Source organism: Agelaius phoeniceus, chromosome 4, assembly GCF_051311805.1.
Source record: "Agelaius phoeniceus isolate bAgePho1 chromosome 4, bAgePho1.hap1, whole genome shotgun sequence".
Taxonomy (NCBI): Eukaryota; Metazoa; Chordata; class Aves; order Passeriformes; family Icteridae; genus Agelaius; species Agelaius phoeniceus.
In genome coordinates, this window is record NC_135268.1 from 73,328,717 (window position 1) to 73,356,119 (window position 27,403).

Below are 27,403 nucleotides of genomic sequence, written 5' to 3' on the forward strand. Positions count from 1 at the left end.
GACGAGAACGTTGACTCCATGATCAGAAGGCTTGATTTATTATTTTATGATATATGTTACATTAGACTATACTAAAAAGCAATAGAAAGGTTTCTTCAGCAGCTAGCTAAGCTAAGAATAGAAAAAGAATGAATAACAAAGATCTGTGTCTCAGACAGAGCAAGAGCCAGCTCTGCCATGAGTGGTCAAGAAATCCAAACACCCACAGGAGACCAATCACCTGTTGCATTCCACAGCAGCAGATAACCATTGTTTACTTTGGTTGCTGAAAACTGCAGCTTCTCACAAGGAAAAATCCTAAGAAAGGATTTTTCATGAAAGATGTCTGCGACAGGACAAGACCTCCAAGATCGAGTCCAACGTTGTCCAAGTGTCATCTCCAGTTGTTCCTTGGACACCTCCAGGGGTGGGAATTTCACCTCTTCCCTGATATCCAAGGACAGGGCATTGTGTCCCATCCCAGGAATGGGATGAGGAGGCAGGAGTTGGCCATTGGCTGGACTGGATGGATGGATGGATGGATGGATGGATGGATGGATCCCGATCAGGAAGAGAAGGCAGGAATCTCCATTATTGAGGAATCTTGGCCCTCAATATCTGTGGCAGGATCAGGCAGAGTAGGTCAGGCAGAGGAGATAATCCCAGGTTTTCCTTGGATGGAGGACCACAGATATCCTGGTGGGACTGGAGCAGGGGCTTGGACCAGAGCAGGAACTTGGAACAACCCCCAGGCTGTGCTGGTGGTGTCTCCATGTCCTTCCTCCTCCTCCCATTCCCGTCTTTCCCCCCAAATCCCACAGAAAAGAAATGGGATCCCACCGGGAGCTCACTCCTGTCTGCCCAGCTGAAGATCCTGGAGGGCTTTAAACTCTGGGATAAACTGTTGGGAGTGGGAACATTGGCAGAGGATTGATGGGAATCCTCATTTCCAGGACTTTAGGAGAGCTGGATGCAGAAGTGGGATCAATCATTGTATTCTTCTTTCCAAGGGATCCGATTGGATCCTTGCCATGTTTCCCTGGCTGTGATTTGTGGGGTGGTTGCGCAGGTGTCTCCATGGGTTTTCCCACCGGGAATGGCATCCCTGTGCCCAGCAGGGTTTGTGGTGATGGATTTGGGAATGGAGGCTGTGCTGCTCCGGCTCCTCCTGGCCGGAACCCATCCCTGTGGGATTCACTCTGCTCTCTTCCCTGTGGCAGAAGATGGAAAACCCCCGAATCCGCACCTGGGGCCGGCGGAGGAGCGGCTGGCCCTGGCCGCCCTCCGGAAGCAGGGATTGGTTCCGGAGCACGTGGAGACCCGGCGCCTTTACAGCCCCCTCCAGCCGGACATCGAGCAGGTGGGTCCTGGAATGTGGCCGGGATGAGCCCGGGATGAGCCCGGGATGAGCCCGGGAGTGGCGTCTCCTGATCCAGCCATATCCAGGGGGAGAATCCCGCTGGGAATGTCTGCCCTGGGATATGGGATGTTCTCAGGGAGGGGAGGTGGTTGCTCCCTTCAGCATGTGCTCCAATTTTTTAAAAATTAAATTTACCTTAATTTAGTTTAATTTAATTTAATTTTACATTTTCGGTCTTGAAGTCCTACTCAGAATTCTTCTCCCAGAATCCCGGGATCACTGAGGTTGGAAAAGCCCTCCAAGGTCTTTGAGTCCAAGCTGTGCCCCATGCCCACCTTGGCACTGGGTGCCACATCCAGGAATTCCTTGGACACCTCCAGGGATGGGGACTCCAAACCTCCCTGGGCCCTTCCAAGGCCTGACCACCCTTTCCATGGGGAAATTCCTGCTGGTGCCCAACCTGAGCCTCCCCTGGCACAGCCTGAGGCCGTTCCCTCTTATCCTATTATTCCCTGGGATCAGACCCCAACTCCCACCTGGTCCCAACATTCCAAAAAGTTGTGCAGAGCCAGAAGGTTTTGCCCCTGATCCCTGTTTTTTCCAAGCCTGGGCCCCTTTCCCAGCTCCCTCAGCTTTTCCTGGTGCCCCAGCCCCTTTCCCACCTCCCTCAGCTGCTCCTCAGGATTCACATCCATCAACACATTCCCAACTATCCCCCAAATAACTTCAAAATAACCTTTAATGCCCCTTTTCTATGGTGGAATCTTCCCTTCCCACTCAAGGGTCCCGGATCTCCATGGGGAGGTTCCGGTTTTCCAGTTTGGAATCTCCCAAGGTTTCAGGCTCCGTTTCTCCATGCAGGGAAAGCTCCAGATGTGGGTGGATCTGTTTCCCAAATCCCTGGGACATCCCGGCCCCCCTTTCAACGTCACTCCACGCAAAGCCAAGAGGTAACTTCCCATTTCCTCCTCATCTTTTCTTTGGGAAAGGAGTTGGGAATGCTTGGAAGCTTCGGGTGGGGATGGATTCGCCCACCTGGATGAGGGACAGTTGTGGGATCATCCCCAGGGAAATCCATCGGTGGAACAACCAGGCTTCCAGGTGGATGAGTTTTCCACCCTCTCATGGTTTTATTCCCGGGATTTTCCAGGTTCTACCTGCGCTGCATCATCTGGAACGCCAAGGACGTGATCCTGGATGACCTCAGCATCACCGGGGAGAAGATGAGCGACATCTACGTCAAAGGGTGAGTGTCCCGCTCCGGAGCCTCCGGAATTCCAGAGGCTGGAAGTGCGGGAGCAGCAGGGAAGGAGTTAAGGTGGTCCTTGGATTGGTATTGCTGGGATAGACTTGGATTCTGCCGGGATGGAGGAACCATCATGGCTCTCCAGTTATGGATCCGTGAATTTCCAGCTGTGGATTCACATCTCCAAGTAAGGATCCACACCCCTCCGGTTGTGGATCCACCCCTTTCCAACTATTGATCCATACCTCTCCAGCTATGGATCCATACCTCTCCAACTATGGATCCACACCTCTCCAATCATGGATCCACCTCTCCAGTCATGGATCCACACATCTCCAGACATGGATCCACACATTTCCAACTGTGGATCCACCTTTTTCCAGCCATGGATCCACACATCTCCAATCATGTATCCACCCCTTTCCAACCATGGATCCACACCTCTCTATCCCTGGATCCAGAGATGGAGATGTGTCTTTCTGGAAGCTCTGCTGAGCTCACAACCTTTTTCTTCGCTCCTCTGGGATGATCCCATGTCGGTATTTTTCTTTGGACTACTTGGATGTTCCCATAGTGGGATAAGATGTGGGAGCAGCCTGGCCATGGGGAGAGGAGCTCATTGTCTGCTCATTCCCGGCTCCTCTCCCAGACTTTTTCCATTCTTGCAGATCGGGTTATTTGCATGGCTGCTTTCTTTGGAATTCCCCTTATTCCTGGAAACAGTTCCTCTGGCACCTTCCCTTCCCTTCCCTTCCCTTCCCTTCCCTTCCCTTCCCTTCCCTTCCCTTCCCTTCCCTTCCCTTCCCTTCCCTTCCCTTCCCTTCCCTTCCCTTCCCTTCCCTTCCCTTCCCTTCCCTTCCCTTCCCTTCCCTTCCCTTCCCTTCCCTTCCCTTCCCTTCCCTTCCCTTCCCTTCCCTTCCCTTCCCTTCCCATCCCATCCCATCCCATCCCATCCCATCCCATTTTAGGATTTATCTTGTGTCTAGGAGTGCAATCCCAGCCAAGGAGTTCCTTTTCTTGTGCCTTTTTGGGATTTATGGGCAGGAAGAGGCGGGATTTGGGAGCAGACTGTAAATCCCTGGTTTACAATCCCGATTTTCCCCCTGTAAATCCAGAATGCCATGTGGTTTTCCTGGTATTCCCATCAAGTCCGTTGTTATCAGCTCTGGTTGAGCTGTTCCTTGTCATTTGGGGCTGCTAAAAAGTTGTGCTGCTGGAAAAATGGGAGCATCCAGGGGTTGCTCAGATCCCTTTCCCAATTTTTAGCATCCAAGAGGATCCTGCAAGGCTGGAAATGAGTACAGCCTTGCTCAGCTTCCACATCTTCCATCCCAAAGGAAAGTCATCTGAAAAATCCTATTGGGAATGGGTGAAATGATCCTTTTTGTGCCGGAGGATCTGACTATGGATCGGGAATCCCGTGGGGACCGTTCCTTCAGTCCATTGGTGCCTCTGGAACAGGGGCTGGAACCTGCTATCCTAGACTGGATATTAGCAAAAATTCTTCATGGAAAAGCTGTCAAGCGGTGGAAAGGGATTCCCAAGGAATGTTCAGGCTGGGAGAGCTGGGAATGCTCCCCTGGAGAAGGGAAAATTCCAGGGAATCCTCAGAGTCCCTTCAGGGGCTCCTGGAGAGCTGGAGAGGGGCTGGGGACAAGGCCTGCAGGGACAGGAGCCAGGGAATGGCTCCCACTGGGAAAGGGGAGATTGGGCTGGGATCTTGGCAAGGAATTCCTGGCTGGGCTGGAATTCCCAGATTTGCTGGGGCTGCCCCTGGATCCCTGGCAGTGCCCAAGGCCAGGTTGGATCCACCTGGGACAGTGGGAGGTGTCCCTGCCCAAGGATGGGGTGGGAATGGGATGATCCTTCAAACCCATCCCAAACCATTCCATGATTCCATAATTTTGGAGTTCCTAACCCCAGCACTGATTCATCTCCCATCTCTGGGACTGCTGCCTTCCCTCTCCCATTTCCCGTTTTTCCCCATCCCCAGCAGCCACCAGGATCGGGAATATTCCATTTCCCGCTCACAGACATTGTGACATAGAGCGAGACCCCAAACCCTTGCCACGATCCCGATTTTCCATGGGCTCTGTTTGTCCCTGGCAGGTGGCTGGTGGGACACGAGGAGAACAAGCAGAAGACGGATGTCCACTACAGATCCATGGGAGGAGAAGGGAATTTCAACTGGAGATTCATCTTTCCCTTCGATTATCTCCCGGCAGAGCAGATGTGCCACGTGGCCAAGAAGGTGAGTGGTCCTGGATGGAATTCCTGCATCCTCTTGGGAATTCTGGGACAGCAGCAGGAGTTTCCTCATGGAAAGGGTGCTCAGGCCTTGGAAGGGCCCAGGGAGGTTTGGAGTCTCCATCCCTGGAGGTGTCCAAGGAATTCCTGGATGTGGCACTCAGTGCCAAGGTGGGCATCAGGCACAGCTTAGACTGGATGATCCTGGAGGGCTTTTCCAACCTCAGTGATCCCATGATCCCTGTTTTTGCTTAGCCTCAAAATTCATGGAATATGAGGTCCCCAAAGATTCCTGCTTGCAATGGGACCATCCCTGAAACCCCTGGGATCCCAGAAAATCCCCTGGGATCCACAAAACCCCTGGGATCCCTGAACCCATTGCGATCCCCAAAAATCCCCCCATGATCCCCAAAACCCACTAAGATCCGCATCCCATCCTATTTTCCACAAAACCAACACCTCAGCCAGGAAGATGCTGAGCAAATTCCCCATCCCAGAAAATTCCCAGCTTCCAAAGCCAGTTCCAAGGATTGACAGAATCCCAGCCGGGGCCCATTTCACGCTTCATATCCCACAAATCCCAAGTACAGGGTGTACTACATCCAATTATCCCGCTTGGAAAAAGCCAAGACCGCCCTCCATAAACCCCTTTAAGCAAATCCATCCCGCTGTGCCGATCTGGAATCTTTTCCCACCACATGGCTTCCAACGCTGGATCCGAAAATAAACACCTTGTAAAAGCTCTCTGTAAAGGCTGGAATAATGAAGGGAAAGCCGGGTGGAGCATTCCGGCCCCGGGAATTTTTTGATCTCGCCATGTGCTGTTTGAACTCCGGCTTAGTTCCTGCGGCCGTAAAAATCCCGGCTGGAAAGGCAGGCGCTGGAAGGTGGAATTTCAATCAAAGGTTGGGAGCGGCTGTGGGGAATTGGGAGCTGCTCAAAACCACCTGTGCCCAACTGGGCTGGGAGGGAGAGAGTTTTCCAATTATTCTCCTTTGTTTGTTCCTTGCCGGAGCTCCCAGGAGCATGGCCAGGTGGATGAGGAATCATGGAATTATCAGGGAACAATTTGGGTGGGAAGGGAGCTGAAAGCTTAGGCACTTCCATCCAGGGACAAATTCCACAATCCCAGGTGGATCCAAGCCCCAGTGTCCAACCTGGCCTTGGGCACTGCCAGGGATCCAGGGGCAGCCCCAGCAAATCTGGGAATTCCAGCCCAGGCAGGAATTCCTTGCCAAGATCCCAGCCCAATCTCCCCTTTCCCAGTGGGAGCCATTCCCTGGCTCCTGTCCCTGCAGGCCTTGTCCCCAGCCCCTCTGCAGCTCTCCTGGAGCCCCTGCAGGCACTCTGAGGATTCCCTGGAATTTTCCCTTCCAATTCCAGCAATCCCAACTCTTCCAGCCTTTCCCACGGCAGAGCTGCTCCATCACTCTGATTATCCTGGTGCCTCCTCTGGATCGCCCCAAGAGCTCCGGGTCCTTCCCATGCTGGGAATGCCAGAGCTGGAATTCCCGTAGGTGGGGGCTCCATGGATCGTCCCAACTCAGGTTGCAAATATTCTCTCCAAAAAAAAACCAAGGATGCCCCTGGATAAAAGGGTGGCCGTGACATTTTTGTTTGATGTGAACATCTGCGGTGGTTGGAAGCCTGGAAATCCAGGGAAAACCCAGGAAAACGCAGGTGCCACTCTTTTTCCTGCTTTTCTGAACCTTCCAACCACTCCAGGATGGTTTTCCATAACTTTCCTGGCTGGATTAATGTTATCAGGATTTTTCTTCTCCTTCTGAGAGGGGAATTTCTCCCAGTCTGAGTTTCTAAAATAGTTCCATGGAAGAGAAATATCCCCATCCTTAGGACAGCTCTTCGGAAAACATGGAAATGCTTTTTTAGTGCTTTTCTCAGCATTCCTTTGGAATTTCCATCTTTGTTCCCGCTTTTTTTGGTGCCATCTTTCTCTTCCAGCCCTGGAAAACTCAAACCATGTTGGCTGCATGGGAAGAGCACATTCCCAGGTTTTTTAGTCCTGCAGGAAAACAGTTTCTGGGATGGAAAATGAGAAAATCATGGAATGATTTAGGATGGAAAAGCCTTCTAAGATCACCAGCTCTGCCAAAGCCAGCACTGACCACGTCCCCAGGTGCCAGAGGGATTTTGAATCATTCCAGGGATGGACATTCCGTCATTTCCCTGGGCAGCCTCTGCAGGGCTGGAAAACCCTTTCCATGAAGGAATTTTCCCTAAAATCCAACCTAAACTGGAAATTTAAACTTTGGATTCCCAGTTAAGCCTCTTATGGGATGGGTCATGGGACAGCCAGGACAATCCGAGGTCACCTGGATGTGGATCCCATTTTCCCGGGCATCCGCTCAGGGAAGAGCTCGACTCCCGCATCCTGCAGGTGCCATGGGGCGGAAAATGCATGGAATTGGTTTGGGAATGTTCAGCTTCCTGTGCCAATTCCAGCAGCAGCTGGACGTGGTTGCCAGATCTGGATCCGGGAAGCTCTTCAGTAGTAGGAAAGGGTTTGCATGGAATGTCGGAGCAAATGGCAGCTCCATGGATGTGCCAGGTCTGGTTCTGGGATTCTTATGGACACGGATGGGTTGGAGCGTGGCCAGGGAAGGGAACGGAGCTGGGAAATGGCTGGAGAATCCCTGAGGGAGCTGGGAAAAGGGCTCAGCCTGGAGAAAAGGAAGATCCAGGGGGCCCTTGTGGCTCTCCACAACTTCCTGGAATGTTGGAACCAGGTGGGAGTTGGGATCTGATCCCAGGGGATAACGGGATAAGAGGGAACGGCCTCAGGCTGTGCCAGGGGAGGCTCAGGTTGGACACCAGCAGGAATTTCCCCATGGAAAGGGTGGTCAGGCCTTGGGAGTGCCCAGGGAGGTTTGGAGTCCCCATCCCTGGAGGTGTCCAAGGAATTCCTGGATGTGGCATGGGTGCCAAGGTGGGCATCAGGCACAGCTTGGACTGGATGGTCCTGGAGGGCTTTTCCAGCCTCAGGGATTCTGTGACATCCAAGGGGAGTCTCCTGCATGTCCGGGACTCCCAAATTCCTGCAGGATGAGCCTGAAACGGGACTTTTTGGTAGCAAACTTCCTCTCCTTCCCAAAACTCAGATTTCCTCCTTTGTATTCTGGAGCACATCCACAGTGCAGGAGAAATGCAGCCCCGTCAACGCTTTCCTGGGAATCGGAGCCGATTTTTCCCCTGCTGCTTTATCCACAAAAATCCATAAAATACCCCCGAGCCTCCCCTCGCTTGGAAAACAAACCCCCAAACAATAATTCCAGCCTTTTTTTCCCCGCGGTTTGGACAAGGCCGGGATATAAATTTCGCACTCCGGGTTGTTTTTATAGGGAATGTTCGGAGCTAGATTTAATCATGGAAGTGAATTTCACGCTGCCTTGAAAGGGACCCATAAACTTCTCTCGGCATCAAATTCCCCCTTCCCAATTCCCTGTTCCTTTTCCTGCCTTTCCAGCGGAGCTCTGGGTGTCCCCAGCTGGACGGGGCTCGGAGCAGGGAGGTTTTGTCTCCAGCCAAGTGATATTTTATGGTGTTTTTCCACCAAAAAAAAAAAAAAAAGGGAATTTGTAGAAATGGAGCATTGAATTCCCGCCTGGAAAGGGTCGAGCCCCACCTGAGTTATCCCTGGAATGCCGGGATGTTGTTCTGAGGGATTGGGATGCAGAGGGTGCAGAGCCAAGGTTTCGTTCCCTTTTCCCTTGGATATTGCAGTGGGAAGGAGGGAAGGTGGAATCCCAAAGTCTGCCGGGTTTGCCAGCAGTTCCATGGAATTGTGGAGTGGTTTGGAATGGGAAGGACCTTAAAGCCCGTCCAGGGACACCTCCCACTCTCCCAGGTGGATCCAAGCCCCAATGTCCAACCTGGCCTTGGGCACTGCCAGGGATGGGGCAACCACAGCAAATCTGGGAATTCCATCCCAGAGAATTCCCCACCCTCACAGCCTGGAATTCCTTCCCAAGATCCCATCCAACCTTTCCTTCAGCTTCATTATCCCGAGGGCACGGATCCAGCTGGGATAGGTGGGAGATGATCCCAAGTGCGAGGTTTTCCTCAAGTTTGGCTCTGTGTGGATGGGATGGGGCAATGAGAAATTCCAACGAATCCTTGGGAAGTTGCATCAGCCCAGAAGGGAGTGTGGGATGCACCTGGAGCATGGACACATCCATGGAATGCGGGAATGATGGGATGAACCTCTGAGCCAGGAATTCACTGGGAAGAAGAGGCGCCTGGAGGACATGGAGCTTGTGGAAATTTCCTTTCCAGGGAATATTCCATCTGGGAAATGAGATGGTCTTGAAGGTGCCTTTCAGCGTGAACAAGTCCGGAATTCCATATTTAATTCCCCCTTTTCCAAGCCAAGCTTGGGAACCTGGATTTCTCCTGGAAGGGACAATCCAAAGGAGCTGGTGGTGTTCACCTTGGACATGGATCTTCTGCCACCTTGGAATTTTCCAGCCCCTCCTGAGGTCATCCCAGCTTTGTTATCCAGGGATCCATGGCTCGTGGATCCCTATGGATCCCTTCTTTCCCCATTTTCTGGGAAAAGGCAGAATCAACGTCAACTCTTCCCCTTTTTTTAGCAATTTTAATTCAAAATGGCAGGAAAAGCTGGGGAAAAATCCCCCTGGATGAACATCCATCCCAACCCACTGCAACCAGCAGAGGGGAGAGAGGGAATTTTCCATGGACTTCCTTTGGGATTTCTGGATTATTCAGTATCTCAAATGCATCCATAAAATGCTCCAATGCAAAATTCCTGGCACGTTTTCCCAAAACTGGGCAGGGAACGGAGCGAAATTGAAACAGAACCATCCAGGGGGATCTCTTAAAACGAATCCAATGGGATTGGAGTGCCCACGGACTCCCAGCTGGAATATTTGTGTTCCTATGGAATGTGACACGTTTTTCCTCCTTTTTTATAATTTAATATTGGATGAAATAATGAATCCAAGTCCTGGGGTGAATTTATGGAGCGAGGGATGAATAACGCTGGAGTTTCCTGGTTTTAATTAAATCCCGTCATTTCTGACACTTCCAGGAGGAATTGCCACCAGAACACCCTTGGAGGGGTGTCAGGAATCCCGCTGGGATTTTCCTGCTCTTTGCTGGAGCCAGGAATAACAATCCCAACAATCCCTCAGCCTTGGGTGGGATTTTGTCTTTCTCCTTTATCCCAAAATTTCTTTTTTGGACATCAAGAGGAATTTTTTAAGTGGAAAGGATGGTCAGGCTTAGGAAGTGCCCAGCGAGAGTTGGAGTCTTCATCCCCGGAGGTGTTCAAGGAATTCCTGGATGCTGAGGTGCGGATTTGGCACAGTTTGGACTCGTTGATCCCAAAAGGCTTTTCCAACCTCAGGGGGTCTGGGATTCTTAATCCTAACTCCTAGGCATCCCAACAGTGGTGTTAGATCCCTGTTGGGAAAAATTCCTGGTTTCACACATGGAAATGGTGACGTGGATGCCGCTTCCCAGGCAGTGGATATTCCTTTCTCTGGGGTGCAGAACTCACGGATAACTTGGGAATGTTCCCCTGGAGAAGGGAAAACTCCAGGGAATCCTCAGAGTGCCTGCAGGGGCTCCAGGAGAGCTGCAGAGGGGCTGGGGACAAGGCCTGCAGGGACAGGAGCCAGGGAATGGCTCCCACTGGGAAAGGGGAGATTGGGCTGGGATCTTGGCAAGGAATTCCTGCCTGGGCTGGAATTCCCAGATTTGCTGGGGCTGCCCCTGGATCCCTGGCAGTGCCCCAGGCCAGGCTGGACACTGGGGCTTGGATCCACCTGGGACAGTGGGAGGTGTCCCTGCCCATGGGATGGGCTGAGTTTTCAGCTCTGTTCCCTCCCAAAGTGTTCCATGATTCCATGATTTTGTTCCCCACTGTGAGCAGTGCCAGAGGAGCCTGGAGCAGTCTGAGGGATGTTTTGGGGCTCGGAGCAACCACTTTGGTATCAGGAGATTCCTGGGATACAACGGAATCTTCCTTTCCCCACATCCATGCTCCATTAATAAATTCGGGAGCTGCCGGTGGCCTGAAGGTGGAACTGGCATTTGATGGCCTCTGATCGTCCCGCTGCCTGTGGCAGACGTGGGAGCAGATCGAAGCCGTGGTGGATCTGGAAGGGAAGGAATCCTTGGGAATTCCCTGCTGGAAGTGCTGATTTAGGTGTCAATCCCACATTTTTCCATGAATTAAGAGGAAGGTGAAGTTTGGCAGCGCCGACACTCAACACTTGTTCGTTTCACCTTGGAGAGTCATCCTCACTGGAAATGTGGGAATTTCTGTCACTCCTAAGAATCCTGTTTGGGATCCCATGGAGACATGTCCTAAATTGCATTAAATTGAATTAAATTATTTAAATAAAATTAATTACATTAAATTAAATCATTAAATTAATGCATAAATTGTTGCCGAAACCTTCCAGAAGCATCTTGGGTTTTCCACTGATTATCCTTATCCAAGAGTTTTCCAGAGCCTGTGCTCCTGCAGATCCACAGCAGGACACCCCAGGAATTCCAGGATTTCCAGAGCCAGGCTCTGCCCAGCTCTCCTGATTAATCTTTCATTTTCCCGTGGTTTCTTTCCTGGTGGGATTTTAGGAACACTTCTGGAGCTTGGACAAGACGGAAAACAAGATCCCACCCCAGCTGATCCTCCAGATCTGGGACAACGACAAGTTCTCCTTCGACGACTACTTGGGTAAGTTGGGAATTTCTGGGATCCATCCCAAAAAAAGGGGGAAACATCACCAGCACAGGTTGTGTGGACAAGCTGTGGCTGCTCCTGGATCCCTGGGAGTGTCCAAGGCCAGGCTGGATGGGGCTTGGAGCCACCTGGGGCAGTGGAAGTTGGGAGTTTGGATTGGGATGGCTGGGGTGGCCCAAACTCCCATGGGATCAAGGGAACATTCCATGTCTTAAGGCTTCTCCCACTGAGATGTCCCACCCGGAATGTTCTTCCCTGCAGGATCCATCCAGATGGATCTCAACAAGATGCCCAAGCCTGCCAAGACGGCGGAAAAGTGTTCCCTGGATCTCGTGGATGATTCCCTGTCCTCCGGCCGCTCCGTGTCCCTCTTCGAGCAGAAAACCGTCAAGGGCTGGTGGCCCTGCGTGGCCGAACAGAGCCAGCAGAAGATCCTGGCGGTAAAGTGACCTCTCCGTGTTTTTCCTTGGATCCTTCACTCCAATTCCCACTTCCCTGGAAGTGTCCAAGGCTTTAAATCCCTTCCCAATCCAAACCGTTCCAGAATTCCCTGAAATCTTCATTCAGTTCAAGCCAGGGCAAGAAATTCCGTTTCCAGCTGGGGATTTTGTGGATCCAGCCAGATCCACTGTGGTTGGCTGGAAGTTTTCCGGCACCGTGCAGAGGAACGATCGGTTTTGTGGGATTTTCACCCTGGGTTTTGGAACGTGCCACCAAATTTGATTCCCTATCACGACTATTCCCAACAATCTTGTGTCCTAAACACCTGGAAAAAATTCCAGCTGTCCCAGTGATAATTTCGAAGGTGTCTGGGCTCCTGTTCCAGGTTTTGGTGGCTGTTCCATGCAGGTGAGGGAATCCAGGGAATTTGGTGATTCAACCAAAAAACCCTGAACTGGTTCCAGGGAAATGGGGAATCAGGGAATTGGGAAAGACTGGATGTGGAACTCGGTGATGGTGGGTCACAGCTTGGACTTGATCCCAGAGGGTTTTCCAGCCTCAGCAATCCTGGGGTTCTGTGGTTGCCCAAATCTGGGTGTCCGTGGGATCTGGGATTTCCTGGAATATCTCCAGTGACAGGTGAGGGATCTTGGACTCCTGGGATCCTCGTGGTCATTGTTGGGAATGGATCGGTTCTGCTCACAGCATATTTTCTTCCCCTATTCCCTATTTTCCATCCCACGTTCATTCCTCACCTTTCCCCCCTGTTTTTGGGGATAATAAGTGAGTTTTTGTTTGACCCATCCAGGGCAAACTGGAGATGACTTTGGAAATCGTGGCGGAACAGGAGCACGAGGAGCGTCCAGCCGGGATGGGACGGGATGAGCCCAACATGAACCCCAGGCTGGAGGATCCCAAGTAAGAACATCCCGAATGGAAAAGCAGCCACCAGGGCATGGAATTTCTCGAGGACCAAATGGGAATTCTGTGTTTCCAGCTGCAGGGGACTGGGCTGAACTGGGTTTGCACCTGGGGGGGACTGGGAGGGGGGTCTGGAGAACAAATTCTGTGGGGCCGGGAAGTCGGTCTGGAGCACTAGTCCAGGGGGACTGGGAGGCTGGTATGGATCATGAATCCATTGGGATTTGGAAGCTGGTCTGGAGCACCAGTCCAGGGGGATTGGGAGGCTGGTCTGGGCCATGAATCCATTGGGATTTGGAAGCTGGTCTGGAGCACCAGGGAGGGCACTGGTGGGATGTATCCAGGAAGATGGAAGAGCTGAGACAGTCTGGGGTGGTGGGAAGGTTAATCTGGAGCATGAATCCAGTGGGATTGGGAGTCTGGGCTGGATCACCAAGGAGGATGTTGGTGGGGCATACCCAGAGGGATGGAAAGCTGACACATTCCAGTGGGATTGGGAAGCTGGTCTGGATCACCAATCCAGTGGGATTGGGAAACTGGCCTGGATCACCAATCCAGTGGGATTAGGAAGCTGGCCTGGATCACCAATCCAGTGGGATTAGGAAACTGGTCTGGTTCACCAGTCCAGTGGGATTGGGAGGCTGGCCTGGATCACCAATCCAGTGGGATTGGGAGGCTGGCCTGGATCACCAGTTCAGTGGGATTGGGAAGCTGGTCTGGATCACGAATCCAGTGGGACTGGGAGGCTGGCCTGGATCACCAGTCCAGTGGGATTGGGAAGCTGGCCTGGACTACCAAGAACATTCATGGGATGTGTCCAGAAGGATGATAGACCTGAGAGCAGTGGGATTCTGGACCATGAATCCATTTGGATTGGGAGGCTGGCCTGGATCACCAATCCAGCAGGATTGGGAGGCTGGCCTGGATCACCAGTTCAGTGGGATTGGGAGGCTGGCCTGGATCACCAGTTCAGTGGGATTGGGAATCTGGCCCGGATCACCAATCCAGTGGGACTTGGGAGACAGGTCTGGACCACCAGGGTGGGCCTTGATGGGATGATCCCCGGAGGGATGAGGAGCTGCCACATTCCAGTGGGACTGGGAAACTGGATGGCCAAATCCAGTGGGATTTCGAGGCTGGTCTGGGACCTTCAAGGCGGGCGGGACCGGGGATCCAGGAGGACGAAATTCCGAGGCGTCCTGCCCTTCCCTTGGCTCCAGGCGTCCCGAGACCTCCTTCCTGTGGTTCACGTCCCCGTACAAGACCCTGAAGTTCATCCTGTGGCGCCGCTACAAGTGGGTGCTGATCCTGGCCGTCCTCCTCTTCATCCTGCTGCTTTTCCTGGGAATCTTCGTCTACGCCTTCCCGGTACGGAGCGGCTGGGATTGGCGCCGAGGGATCTGAGGGGTGGTGGATTCAGCGGGATGGAAAATTCCATGCTGGGGAACACAACGGGTTAAAAAAGGGCCATTTCTGGGGTTTGGGATTCTCGTGGGAAAAATATGGAGGGGTTGGAGCGTGGCCAGGGATGGGAATGGAGTTGGGAAGGGGCTGGAGCACCAGGAAAAGCTGAGGGAAAGGGGCACATCCTGGATAAAAGCCAGGATCAGTGGGGACCTTCTGGCTCTCCACAATTCCCCGGAAGTTTGGAGCCAGGTGGGATTTGGGATCTGCTCCCCGGGAACAACAGGACAAGAGGGAATGGCCTCAAGTTGTTCCAAGGGAATTTTAGGTTGGATATTAAGGAAAATCCCTCATTGAAAAGCAGTGTCCAGCCCTGGAGCAGTGGTGGAGACCCCATCCATGGAATTCCATCCATGGAATTATTCCAAAAACATCCGGATGTGGTGTTTGAGGACATGGATAATGATGAACAAGGGTTGGGGCTCTTTTCCAACCTCAACAATTCCATGATATCAGGAATGGTGGAGATCCCAAAAAAAAAACATGGGAAGGGCATTCCTGGCATGTCCTGAGCAGCACCAAGTGCTGGGACGGATCCCAGGATTTTCTGGGATGCAGAGGGAAAAAAATCTGGGATAGCTTTGCCTCCCCCGGTTGCCTTTGGGATAATTCCATGGAGCTGCTGGCTGGGTTTGTCCTTGGAATAAATGAGGATGGGGCAGGGCTGGGGGAGCCTCTCCCTGCTGGAAAACTCTGCATTCCAGAAAATTCCTGGCACAGCTTCGGGAATGCTCTAGGACCCCTTTCCCAAGGGGCAGAACGGGTGATGTCCCAAATTTTGTGGGATTGTGGAAAAAGGAGCTGTAGGGATACAGGGCCAAGGGTTGGGTGGTGAATCCATGAGATTTGTGGGAATCCCAGAGGATGGGAAGGAGCAGCGGGATGCAGAGGAGAGGAGGAGGCTCCAGCAAATCAAGGAAAACTGGGAATGCTTCCCACTGGTTGGACACTGGGATGGTGCTGGAGGGAGGGGCCAAATTTATTCCAAGGGTTTGAAGAGGTGGGAATTTCTCTTAAAAATTTTGGGAAGAGCAACTAAAATCCAGGAATGACGCCTGGTGCTTGTTAAATTCTTCCAATCATTCCCTTATTTTTCGGATCATTCCCTCATTTTTTCCAGTGATTCCCTCATTTTTCCAGTGATTCCCTTATTTTTCCAATGATTCCCTCATTTTCCAATCATTCCCTCATTTTCCCATGGATTCCCTTATTTTTCCAATGATTCCCTCATTTTCCAATCATTCCCTCATTTTCCCAAGGATTCCCTCATTATTCCAACGATTCCCATGTTTTTCCATCCTTCCAGAACTACGCTGCTATGAAACTGGTGAAACCTTTCAACTGAAGCTGCTCCCGTGCCTGCCTGGGAATTTTGGGAAGGAATTTTGGAAGCGGAGAAGGAACAACCTCGTCCAGGCCTCCAGCTGCTGCCAAAGACTCTGCTTCCCTTCGGAATTCCACCTGGGAAGCGTCACCTCACCGAAGCCTCCACCAAAATATTCCTGGTTTTCCAGCCTCCTGTGTTTTGTTTGAGTTTTCCTGCTGCTCTGGTTGGTAAATCCCAAATTCCAGTGAAAATCTGAGGAGGGGGCAGGGAAAGGAACCTTTCCATCCAGAAGTTGGGAACGTGCAGAGGATTCTCAGGGCAAGATTTGGGATTTGCCGGCCTGAGCAAATCCCACGGATTCTGAGCACTTTTCCCTCTCTGATCCAGCCTCGGTTTCCCTTTTCCCTGTGTTATCCCATTTATGCATTGTAAACCTGTGGAAAATGTGTTGGAAAACCGGAATCCCTGGGATGACACGTCGCATTCCCAAAGCTGGAATCTTGGGAATGGGAAAGGCTGTGGTGCAAAACCTGGGATTTGGAGTTGGTGCTCCACAAAATCCCAGTTTCTCGTGGATTTTGAGGCCTTTGCACTCCTTTCATGGAATTCTGGAGCTGGTTTTCCCTTGGAGCTGCTCCACAATCCCACAGGTCTCCCATTCCACCTGGGGGAGGAATCCCGGGAACGGCTGGGCTTTGATTTCCTCCCCTCCCACTGTCTCCCAGCCACTTTTTTGGGAATTCTCGGTCTTTTTAGTATTTGCAGAATCCCAGAATCCCCGAGGTTGGAAAAGACCTTTGGGATCATCCAGTCCAAGCTGTGCCTGATCCCCACTGAGCGCCACATCCGGGAATTCCTTGGACACCTCCAGGGATGGGGACTCCAAACCTCCCTGGGCACTTCCAAGGCCTGAGCACCCTTTCCATGAGGAAATTCCTGCTGGTTCCTCCTGTCCATCTGGAGCCTCTCCTGGGACAACCCGAGGCCGTTCCCTCTTTTCCTGTTATTCCCTGGGATCAGATCCAACTCCCACCTAACTCCAAATGTTCAGGGATTTGTGCAGAGCCAGAAGATCCCTCCTGATCCTCCTTTTCTCCAGGCTGAGCCTCACTGATATTCCTTTAAAATCGGCCATTTTCCCTTGTGTTCCGAAAGATTCTTATGGAAAACATCCCAAACCATCCTCGCCGCTGCCCGGCATTAATGGAGCGAAAAACCTGTCCCGGGGTGGGATTTGTTTTCCAAACAAATCCGTGATCCACAACCTGCTCGGCCTCCCACGGATCCGACGGGAATGCTGGGACATTCCTGCTTTTGCCATTCCCTCCTCCTGTCCCCGGAGCGGGATGATCCCGTGGGATGTGGCACTTGGGGGTTTGTGACCTTGGCAGCGTCAGACTCGAGCCCAGAGGTCTGTCCCACCCTGGGTGGTTCCATAATTCCATGATTCCCAGGGGTTTTCCAGTGCTGGAAGGATGTTAATCCTCAAATTCTTGTTCTCCAAGGAATCTTCTCCCGCTTTCCCACCAGGAAAATCCCATTAATATCTGGCTTCTCCGGCACCTTTGCTGATTCGGGATCTTCCCATCCTCCCTTCGGCAGGACGAGATCTATCCTTGATTCCATGTTTTCCTTGGAGCTGTGGCTGCTCCAAACGAGCAAGGAGCTGGGAAAAGTGATCCCGAGGGATCAGTTTCCCTGGAAAAAGCCGCTGATGGCAGCTCCTGCCCCGCTCTGGCCGGGATTTTAAACCCGTGCTTAAAAAAATAGGGAAAAATATTTTAGTTGCTTTGTTGGATGGGGATGTAATCCATGGGGGATCAAATCCCGGGATTCTCGTTGGAACATCTCCCACATTGCACAGGGCAGCTCCTTCTCCATGTTTTCCGCACGGAAAATGCACGGCTTTGGGATTTATAGGAAAAAAATCCCTAAAATTTATAGGAAAAAAATCAAGGGATTTATAGGGATTTATAACCCCATCCCTGCTGCTGAGCTTTGGCTGATCCGTGGCCCCTTCCCAAAAGTTGGAGCGGAGGAATTGGCTCCGGATTTGCACATCCCAGGGCGGAGGTTTCATTTTCCGTCGTTAAATGCTTCGTTTTCCTTTGGTTTTTTTTTTCCCTAAAAGCCTCCCGACCCCATTCCCACCCCCATCCCTGTTTATAGGCACCATCAAACCACCCGGATTCACTCCAGTTTTCCAGAGGTTTTATTATCCCAAAGGATCTGAGGAGCTGAGGACAAAAGTTGCTTCTGTTTGGCCCCTGCTGGGATTGGGAATTTGGGTTTTATGGGAATGTTGGTCCCTGCTCCTTTCCCACCGGGATCCAGCTGTGCCAGAGGGAGTCTGGGATTCCCTGAGTGCTCTCCTGGAACCCACAGTGGGAATTCAGGTCCAACATCTCTTTGGATTTTTGAAGATTCTGAGATTTCCCATCCTGGTGTAATTCCCTGTGATCCCAACCCAAAAAATCCTGGAGCCAAGAGCCCCAAATGGATGTGTGATCCATGTTGGAATGCCAGATGTGGGATGCTCATCCCCCATCCCATTGGGAATGCCGCTGTCTATCCCAGAAAGACAAGGAATCAAAATCCATCCGCGGGTTTCCTTTGGAACGTCCAAGGCCAGCTTGGATAAGGGGTTGTGGAATGCCTGGAATGGGCATGGGCTTGAAAGTTTGGGATTCACTCCAGAGACCCTTCCAGTGGGAAATCCTATTTTATTCCCAGCATTCCCCTGGCAAACCTGGATCAGCAGCGATAGGAGAGAAGGATCCAGGGCATCCAATTCCATAAAAACAGGGATTTCCAGAAGGAAATCCATGCTCCCAGTCCAGATTTCATGCCAAGAGGACCCCTGTGGGATTCCGGTGGGTAAATTCAGGTGGAAACATCTGGAAAAACCAACTCCATCCCCGTTTTTTTCCCCTGAACAGCCACATCCAGCTCCGGGCCTGGTTGTGCCTCCTCCAGATCCAGGTGGGAGCTGTGGAAAGAATTCCCTGTGGCTTCCGGTTATCCAGGGAATTGGCTGGAATTTGTTCTGGATCACCCGTGCCTGCCTTATCTGCAATGATGCCCAAAGCACTGTGATTCCCAAAGAAATGCTCTGAAACATTCCTGTTCCCAGTGTTTTGATTGTGGGGATGGAATTGTGGCTCCTCTTGGGAGTGGGAATGGGAAAATTGGGATTGTGGAGAAAGGGAAAATTCCAGGGAATGCTCAGAGTGCCTGCAGGGGCTCCAGGAGAGCTGGAGAGGGGCTGGGGACAAGGCCTGCAGGGACAGGAGCCAGGGAATGGCTCCCACTGGGAAAGGGGAGATTGGGCTGGGATCTTGGCAAGGAATTCCTGGCTGGGCTGGAATTCCCAGATTTGCTGGGGCTGCCCCTGGATCCCTGGCAGTGCCCAAGGCCAGGTTGGATCCACCTGGGACAGTGGGAGGTGTCCCTGCCCAAGGATGGGGTGGGAATGGGATGATCCTAAAATCCTTTCCATCCTAACCCATTCCATGATTCCAGGATTCCCTGCCCATGTGTGGGAGTTTATTGCCAAAAGTTCCGCTGCTCGAGCGCTTCCCTGATCCTGGATTTCCTTGGCCTGATGCTGGGAGTAATTCCAGCCTGGAATTCCAAAGTGTGGGGACACCTTTGGGACCATCTGGACACAACACCCCTGTTGTGTTCCCATTCCCTCCGGGAGCTGGAGGAGCTGGAAAACTTCCATCCCACAGAGGGGCTTGAATTCCCTAAATCTCCAGCAGCCATCCCAAAAAATCCCGGGAATGGGCTGGATGGATTTTGCTCCCCAATAAGAACAATTTTCCAGGCAGTGCCTGGTTTTATCCGCTCCGAAGGGAGCGTTTTCCACCCACAAATTTTCACCCAAAATCCCGACGGATTTTGCCGGAGCGTTTGGAAAAGAGGGAGGCAGCGCAGGGAGAGTGGGATGAGAAATGGGATCCAGGTCAAGGCGCTTCCATAAATTTTTTTTTGGGAGCTGTTGGCAGCTGGATTTGTTGGTTTAACCCCTGTGGACGGGGCCTGCCGTGGGTTCTGCTCATTCCTGGGAACAGGGATCCAACGGGAGCACTGATCCAATGGGATGCTCCCTAAAAAACACCGTTGTGTCCTCCTGACTCCCAAATCCGTGAGTTTTCCTATGGGAAGGTGGAGATTTCCCTGGATTTGAGTGACACGACTCGTTTCAGCCTTGCCCTGAGGCCTGACCCCTTCAGGCTTATCCCAGGATGGTGATTCCCGGTGCTGGAATTTCCCCCCTGGAAGACGCAGTCATGGAAAAGGTGGTGATGAATTTAAAGGTGGGTCGACAACCAGAAATTCCTGAAATCGGCTTTTTCCATGGATAACCCTGTGTTGTGTGACAGCTGCAGTTGGGATTCATCCCAGAAAAGCCCAGAGCCTGGGACTGAGGGATGATTTGTGGGGATCTGCAGGAGACTCCCAAGAAATGAGCCGTGAAACTGCTCCGGGTTTGGCTCCATCCGGAATCCGCTTCCAGAGGAAAATGAGTTTGAATTTGTCCCATCTGGTTTTTCCATTCCCATCCCGGCCTTCCCAAAGAACCAATCCCTGAAATGTGCTGGGTATTTTTTATCCCATATAAAAAAAAAAAGAGAGGAAAAGGCTCGGGATGCATCCGGGGTTTTATTCCAGCTGCTGAAGTTGGATTGTGCTTGGATCTTCCCTCAAGGCTGGAACCTTTTCCATGATCCTTCATCTTCCCGAGCCTTCCCAGAATCGTGGAATGGTTCAGGGAGAGGACCCTAAAGCTCCTCCTATTCCATGGAATCCACGATCCCTCATCTTCAAGCCACTTCAGGCCATGGAATTCTGGATTTTGGGAAAGGTTTGGTGGGTATTTGGGATATTGGGTTGAATCATGGAAATTGTGGAATGGTTTGGGGTGGAATGGACCTTAGAGCCCATCCGGAACCTTCCCTTGGACACTTCCATGGATGGGGAATCCAAACCTCCCTGGAAAACAGGATTTTGAAGTTTGGATTTGGATGTTTTTTCCCCAACTTTTAGGATTCCCTGAGTGCCCGTCTTTGGCATTTGGGATGATTCCAGGGAGACTCCCTGGCCCTTGGCTGCTCCGTCCCTGTCAGCATTCCCTGTCCCGTGGGTTGAACATCAGGAATTTCCACCCTTGGCAACCTTTCCCATGAAGGAATTCTTCCCGATATCCAATCCAAACCTCTCCTGGTGTTGCTTCCCTTTGCTTTCCCTTCTTTTTTGGTCTTTTCCCACATTTCCCTCCGTCCTCTCCACCTCTTCCCCTTGTGGATTGTATCCAGGCCCCATCCAAGTCCAGCATCCCCGGGAGGGATGGGAATTACAACCTCACAAATTCGGGAAGTGGCAGCTCTCCCAAATCCAGCCTATTTTCCCTCCCTTTTTCCTTCTTCCCAGAACTCACGGGAATTAAATTCATCCATTTTCCCACCTCAGTGCTGGGATCCCCTGGAGGTTTTCCCTGGAAACTGCCTAATCCCATGTTTATGAAAATCATGGAGCCAAGGGCACTTCAACTGGATGGAATTCCTGGGGCCAGTGGAGGAGGGAGGAGCCTCTTCATCCCTGTTTTTTTCACCCTTTGGAGCACATTCCAAAGGTTCTGCTCCTGTTCCAAGCCGAAAAAAGACAAATAGGATTCGGTGGATATGGAAAAGTGGGAAAAAGAAACCCCAGGACACACCAGAGGTTTACAATTCCTCCTTGCCAATGAAAACAGCGGGAAGAATCATCCGCTGGCAAATCCGTGGCTGGAAAACAAAGCCTGGATTCATTGTCTCCCTCCGTGGAAAACAGGGAACAATTGGGATGAGTCATTTCCAAAGGGTCGGAATGGCCTTGGAGCTTCCCAGCGACTCCACAGAGAGGGACAGGGAGGTCGTTGGAGAGGTTCGGAGCTCTCCGTGCTGGAATGCCGGGAAGAGCTCATCCCATCCCTCTTTTCACCCCAGGGACTGGGAGAAATCAGAGTCAGGCGCCTCCAAACCATTCCTGGCTTTTTTTATAGGAATTATGCAATCCGAGGGAAAACAAACAGGATAACAACACAAAACGCAGGCACAAATGGATTTTATTTCTATTTTCCAGTTGTCCGAATAATCAAAGACTGGGAATTCCATGATTTCCTTTGCAAGGAAAAGGCCCTAAAAATACTCTATTCCCATAGGATAATGGAAATTTCCTTCAATTCCAACACCGTTTTTTAAGGAATACCAGAAATCCCAAATTTTTGTGGGCGATGGAGATATCTGGCATCATCTCCCTCTTGGTCTGAGCTCCAGAAATCCCAGGGATGCTGAAGACTTTAATAATTTAATTAATTATTAATTAATTTATTGTGAATTGATTAATTCTAATGAATTAACTTATTATAAAATTAATTTTTAAATTCTCAACTCGATCCTAAAAAATTAACTTAGAGAGGATCGTTCCCTCTTTCCTACCTCTCCCACCTCCATCCCAACTAGGAATTGGCACAAAACGGGGATTTGTCCCAAATATTTAATTTTGGGAAATTCCAGCCTTTCCCACGGATGGGATGGAATTAGCCAAGGAAAAAAGCTGGAAAAAAGACAGGGAAGAGAGCTGGGATATCTGGGAGAAAGGAGACTCCACGTGGGATGAGATTGGAATTCCCAGGCTTGTTCAACCCATCTGGATCAGAAAACAGCTGGGAATGAATCCTGCCCAAGCAGGAAAATCAAAAATTGGGATAGAAGAGAGAGGAAAAGGCTGTGGATGCATCCCAGATTTTATTCCAGCAGGAGCAGCCGCTGAGATTGGGTTGGGCCTTGACCTTCCCTTGAGGCTGGAATTTTTCCACAATCCTTCATCTTCCCAAGCCACAGGATCATGGAATCATGGAATGGTTCGGGGAAAGGACCTTAAAGCTCATCCCATTCCATGGGCAGGGACACCTCCCACTATCCCAGGATGCTCCAAGCCCATTCCAACCCGGCCTTGGGCACTGCCAGGGATGGGGAGCTGCACATCCATGGAGAAGCAAATCCCAAATTCCGATGGTTCGGAGCTCTGCTGGTGAGGACAATTTTCCATCCTCTCCCCACCACTGGGAAAATTCCCCTTGGACGACTTCTGGGCTCCGTGGAAAAATTCCAAACCTTCGTGTCCAAGTCCTCCCTGTGCCAAGGAGAAGCCGAGGCTGGAGAGGGTCTGGAGGAGGAATTCCACTCCTGGTGTGCCAGTGGGTGGACGAGACATTCCAGGCTGGCTAATTCCAAGAGTTCTGCTTCCCATTAAAGTGCCGGCGAGCAGCTGGAGCTCTGGAGTCCATTAAATGCCACTTTTTGGGAATGGGCTTGGATTCCAGCTGTTTATTTTTATATCCAGGGAGCTGAGCAATGGATGCTGAAAAAGGAATAAAAGTGGATAACGGGAGGCGGGGTGGAAAAAACCATCGGAATATCAAACATGGATTCCCTGCTCCGACATCCCAGGTGTGGAAAAACCTTTAAGAAATATCGGCATCCTCAGCACCTGGAGGTAATGGAGAATCCAGAATTCCGGGATTGGAATAGCCAGAATCTGTACAGGGAGGTGTGGTTCTGAATTTCCCTGGAATGGATTGCCTGGGAATAGGGATGGGGATCCTTTCTCCAAAGGTGCTGCTGGGGAAAACATCAAAACAGGGAGAAATGGGATGGGAATGAACAAAAATGGTTCCAAGTTCATCGTTTAGGAAGGAATTCTTGGCTGTGAGGTGAGTGAGGGACTGGGAAGGAATTCCCAGAGAAGTTGTGGAAGTCTCAGCCCTGGCAGTGCCCAAGGCCAGGTTGGACACTGGGATTGCATCTACCTGGGATAGGGGAGGTGTCCCTGAACATGGATGGGGTGGGAATGGATGGGATTTAAGATCCCTACCCACCCAAACCATTCCAGGATTCTGGTGCCCCTGTGTCCTGGAGCCAGGCTGGCAGAGCTGGGAATGTTCCCCTGGAGAAGGGAAAATTCCAGGGAATGCTCAGAGTGCCTGCAGGGGCTCCAGGAGAGCTGGAGAGGGGCTGGGGACAAGGCCTGCAGGGACAGGAGCCAGGGAATGGCTCCCACTGGGAAAGGGGAGATTGGGCTGGGATCTTGGCAAGGAATTCCTGCCTGGGCTGGAATTCCCAGATTTGCTGGGGCTGCCCCTGGATCCCTGGCAGTGCCCAAGGCCAGGCTGGATGGGATTTGGAGCTGCCTCATTCACCGTGCAGCCTCCAACCCATTCCCAAACCAATCCTTGGATCAGGTGGGTCTCCAGTGGACCAAATCCAGCATTTCTCTGCTCCAAGGATCCCACCAGCAGCCGGGAACTGGGACAGCTCCTCTTTTCCGCACCCCACAGAGCCGGAGCAAACACCGGCAGCCGCTTTTCCAATAACATTTTATGGGAAATCCATGGATTAACATCAAAGGATCTCTCCCGGCCAGGTGGGAAGGTTGAGCTCGTAACCTTTTATTGCTCCTGCTCCGGGGAATTGTTCTCCCACTGCTGGGCCTTGGACATCGGGAATGTGTTAAATCCAGGCTCCCCTGGAGCGCCTTCTTCTCCCGTCCTCACCATCCCATTTACACAGGGAATGGCTCCCGCTGGGAAAGGGGAGATGGGGCTGGGATCTTGGCAAGGAATTCCTGGCTGGGCTGGAATTCCCAGATTTGCTGGGGCTGCCCCTGGATCCCTGGCAGTGCCCAAGGCCAGGCTGGATCCATCTGGGGCAGTGGGAGGTGTCCCTGCCCGTGGACAGGGTCAGTTCTCTGGGATTTAAGGTCCCTTCCCATCAAAACCATTCCAGAATTCCAAGTCAGAGCTCTCCCAGGTGCAGAATTCTACACCTGGAGTGGGCTTCAGGTGCTCCCGGAGGGAACAGCGGGATTTGATTCCAAGGTGGCTTCCCAGGGATCATTCAGCACCATTTGGGAAAACCAAATTTGGGAAATTTGGTTGGGAAAACCAAAGAATCCTAAAATCCCAGACTGGCTTGGGTGGAAGGGGACCTTAAATCCCATCCCATTCCATGGGACACCTCTCACTATCCCAGATTGCTCCAAGCCTTTTCCAGCCTGGCCTCCCGAACTCCTGGAAGCCGGGATCCATCAGCTGACGGTGACATCACAACCCCGAGCCGTCAGGACATTCCCGACTCCCAAAAATATCACTTCTCCAGAGGCTGGGAAGCAGCAGCAGCAACCCATCCATCCTGTCAGCACGGCTATTCCCAGTTTTTTTCTGGCTCTGGGAACACAGGGAGGGTGGGAAGTGTGAGGGAAGGGGGGCTGGTGGCACATCTGGATGCACTCGGAGCCGGGGTGGTGGCAGCTGTTCCCTCATCCCGGCCGCTCCGTGTCTGGAATCAATTTCCAAGGGGTTTTTCCTGCCTAAATTGGAGCCCAAAGTCTGCTTGGCTCCTTCTCTCCCGGTTTTCCAGCTGGGATTTTATTCCTTAGCCTCGGGAGGCTTAAAAATAGAAGCGCTGGAAAAGGAGACTGAGCTGCTCTTCCAGAGGGAGGGAAAGGAGGGAATTCTGTGCTCCTCGGAGCAGGGGAAGGGGAGAAATTCCGGCAGGAGATAATCCTGAGCCGGGTTATTCCCAAAGGGATTGAAAACCTGCTTCTCCCATTCCTGTTTTTTTGCTGGAAGCCACTTAAAGTGAGGTTGAATTCTGGGATTGGGATGAAATCCACAGGATTTTCCCTTGGGAAAATGGCATTGCAGGGCCTGCTGATGCAGCCCTGTGCTCTGGGGGAAAATCCGGGATGGGATTTGTTTCATTACGTCAGAAATTTGTCCAGGTAAATCCCCTGGGATTTCAGGGGGCTTCCTTGGTGTAAAAACTGGGACAGGGGCACCCAAAAGCAGATTTTTGGGAAGGCGGGATGTGATCCAGAGTGGGAAGGGATCTCTGTGTCCGGATTCGGGTGGAATGTGCAGCTTTATGGGAAAAGAGCTGATTCATGGGATTGTAACCAGTGAGGGACAGGAAAATTGGGAATGGCTTCCCACTGCTGGAAGAGAGAGTTGGGTGGGATATTGGGAAGGATTTTTTGGGAAGTTTGTCCCAAAAAAAGCACCAAAACCCAGGTGGTTTCACAGGTTTTCCATATCCATGGGTCAGATTACCCCCTGGGAATTCATTCCATGGGTCCTTCTCCAGCCCCTGGAGGGGATTCACCCCAACAGGGTCGGGAAGAGTCACCGGGAGCTCCTCAGATCTGGAGCATCCGGATTTTGGGAGCAGGAGCAGCTCCCTGGGGACATTTGCACTGCTGGGGAGGTTCTTTCATCCCAGGAGGAAAAAAAAAAAGTGGGATCATGGAATGGTTTGGGAAGGGAAGGACTTAAATCCCAGCCAGTTCCATCCAGGAATAGCTCCCACCATCCCAGGTGGATCCAGCCTGGCCTTGGGCACTGCCAGGGATCCAGGGGCAGCCCCAGCAAATCTGGGAATTCCAGCCCAGGCAGGAATTCCTTGCCAAGATCCCAGCCCAATCTCCCCTTTCCCAGTGGGAGCCATTCCCTGGCTCCTGTCCCTGCAGGCCTTGTCCCCAGCCCCTCTCCAGCTCTCCTGGAGCCCCTGCAGGCCCTGGAAAAGGCTCCAAGTTTTCCTTGGATTTTTTCTCTTCTCTAGGGAACATTTCCAACTTTCCCAGCCTTTCTCCCCGTGGAGCTGCTCCCTCTGATCATCCTGCTCCTAAAAAAAAACCAGGAGCAGTCCCTGGCCACCCACTCTGAATCCTGGTCTTTGCTCCTAAAATATCCATGAGGAGCCTTGGGAAAAGCTGGGCTCTGGAAAAGGTTTTTTGGGAGCACTGATGGAGCTTGGGGTAGATTTGGGGCCTTCGCATTCCTGCATGGAAGAAAAAATCCCAAAGACCCCCTCCAAAAATCCCAAATCCCAACAAAAAATTAGGTGGAGATGCTGGAAATAGAAGGATTTTCCACCTTTTCCAGGTTTCCGGCTTTTCCTCCAGGAGTTATGGATCCATATCCCATTTCTGGGCCTGAGAAGGGAATTCCCAACAGCACCCAGTCCTCATCCCTGCACTTCCAAGTGTGGGAATTCCACTGTAAAAATCGATATTTCATCCCAGTGTGGGAATTCCATGTAAAAATCGATATTTCATCCCCAAGTCACTTGGAAGGACAGTCAGGAGTCTTGCAATCCTTGGGAAAACTCAGAATCTCTGGGACAAAATCCGTGTGGAACAAAAAGTTATTTTTAGCCGTGGTCGGGCTCCATCTGTTCCTGCCAGATTTGGGATTTAAAAATCCAGGACCTCTTTCTATCCCTGCTCCTCTCTGGAATTCCAGGGTTTTTTTTTGGCCGAAACCTCAGCTTTCCCAACAACCCTTTCCTGGTTTTTCTGCCCCCGATCCAGCTCCACTTCTTCCTCAGGAAGAGTTTTCCCGTCTCTGCTCCGCTTTATGGGATTTCCATGCCCTGACGCGACCCCCATTAATTCCCAAATAAAAAATCCGGCTGAAGACAAGAACTCCTCTGGTTTTTCCACCTTTTTTTCCCCCCCTCCAATCCTTCTGTTTCTGGGCTCATAATTTTTTACGAGCTCGGTGATTCCGAGCGATTTCATTTCCCAGCTCCCTTCATTATTTCCATGTTGGGAATTTTATTGGCGGGGAAGGTAAACAAATAA

At 51.6% G+C, this 27,403-nt stretch overlaps 1 protein-coding gene across 6 annotated transcripts in view; it reads left to right on the forward strand.

The window, feature by feature from the left end:
• The window catches only part of DYSF (dysferlin), a 74,968-nt gene extending 56,133 nt beyond the window's left edge, over positions 1-18,835 (forward strand). For all 6 annotated transcript variants that reach the window (XM_077177915.1, XM_077177916.1, XM_077177917.1 and 3 more), the window contains 9 exons: positions 1,200-1,339; positions 2,201-2,289; positions 2,490-2,585; positions 4,695-4,836; positions 11,457-11,556; positions 11,824-12,002; positions 12,812-12,921; positions 14,145-14,292; positions 15,695-18,835. In XM_077177915.1, the coding sequence (XP_077034030.1) occupies positions 1,200-1,339; positions 2,201-2,289; positions 2,490-2,585; positions 4,695-4,836; positions 11,457-11,556; positions 11,824-12,002; positions 12,812-12,921; positions 14,145-14,292; positions 15,695-15,733 (1,043 nt within the window). In that variant the 3' untranslated portion in view covers positions 15,734-18,835. The remainder of the gene's footprint in view (positions 1-1,199; positions 1,340-2,200; positions 2,290-2,489; positions 2,586-4,694; positions 4,837-11,456; positions 11,557-11,823; positions 12,003-12,811; positions 12,922-14,144; positions 14,293-15,694) is intronic.
• Positions 18,836-27,403: the final 8,568 nt, after the last annotated feature.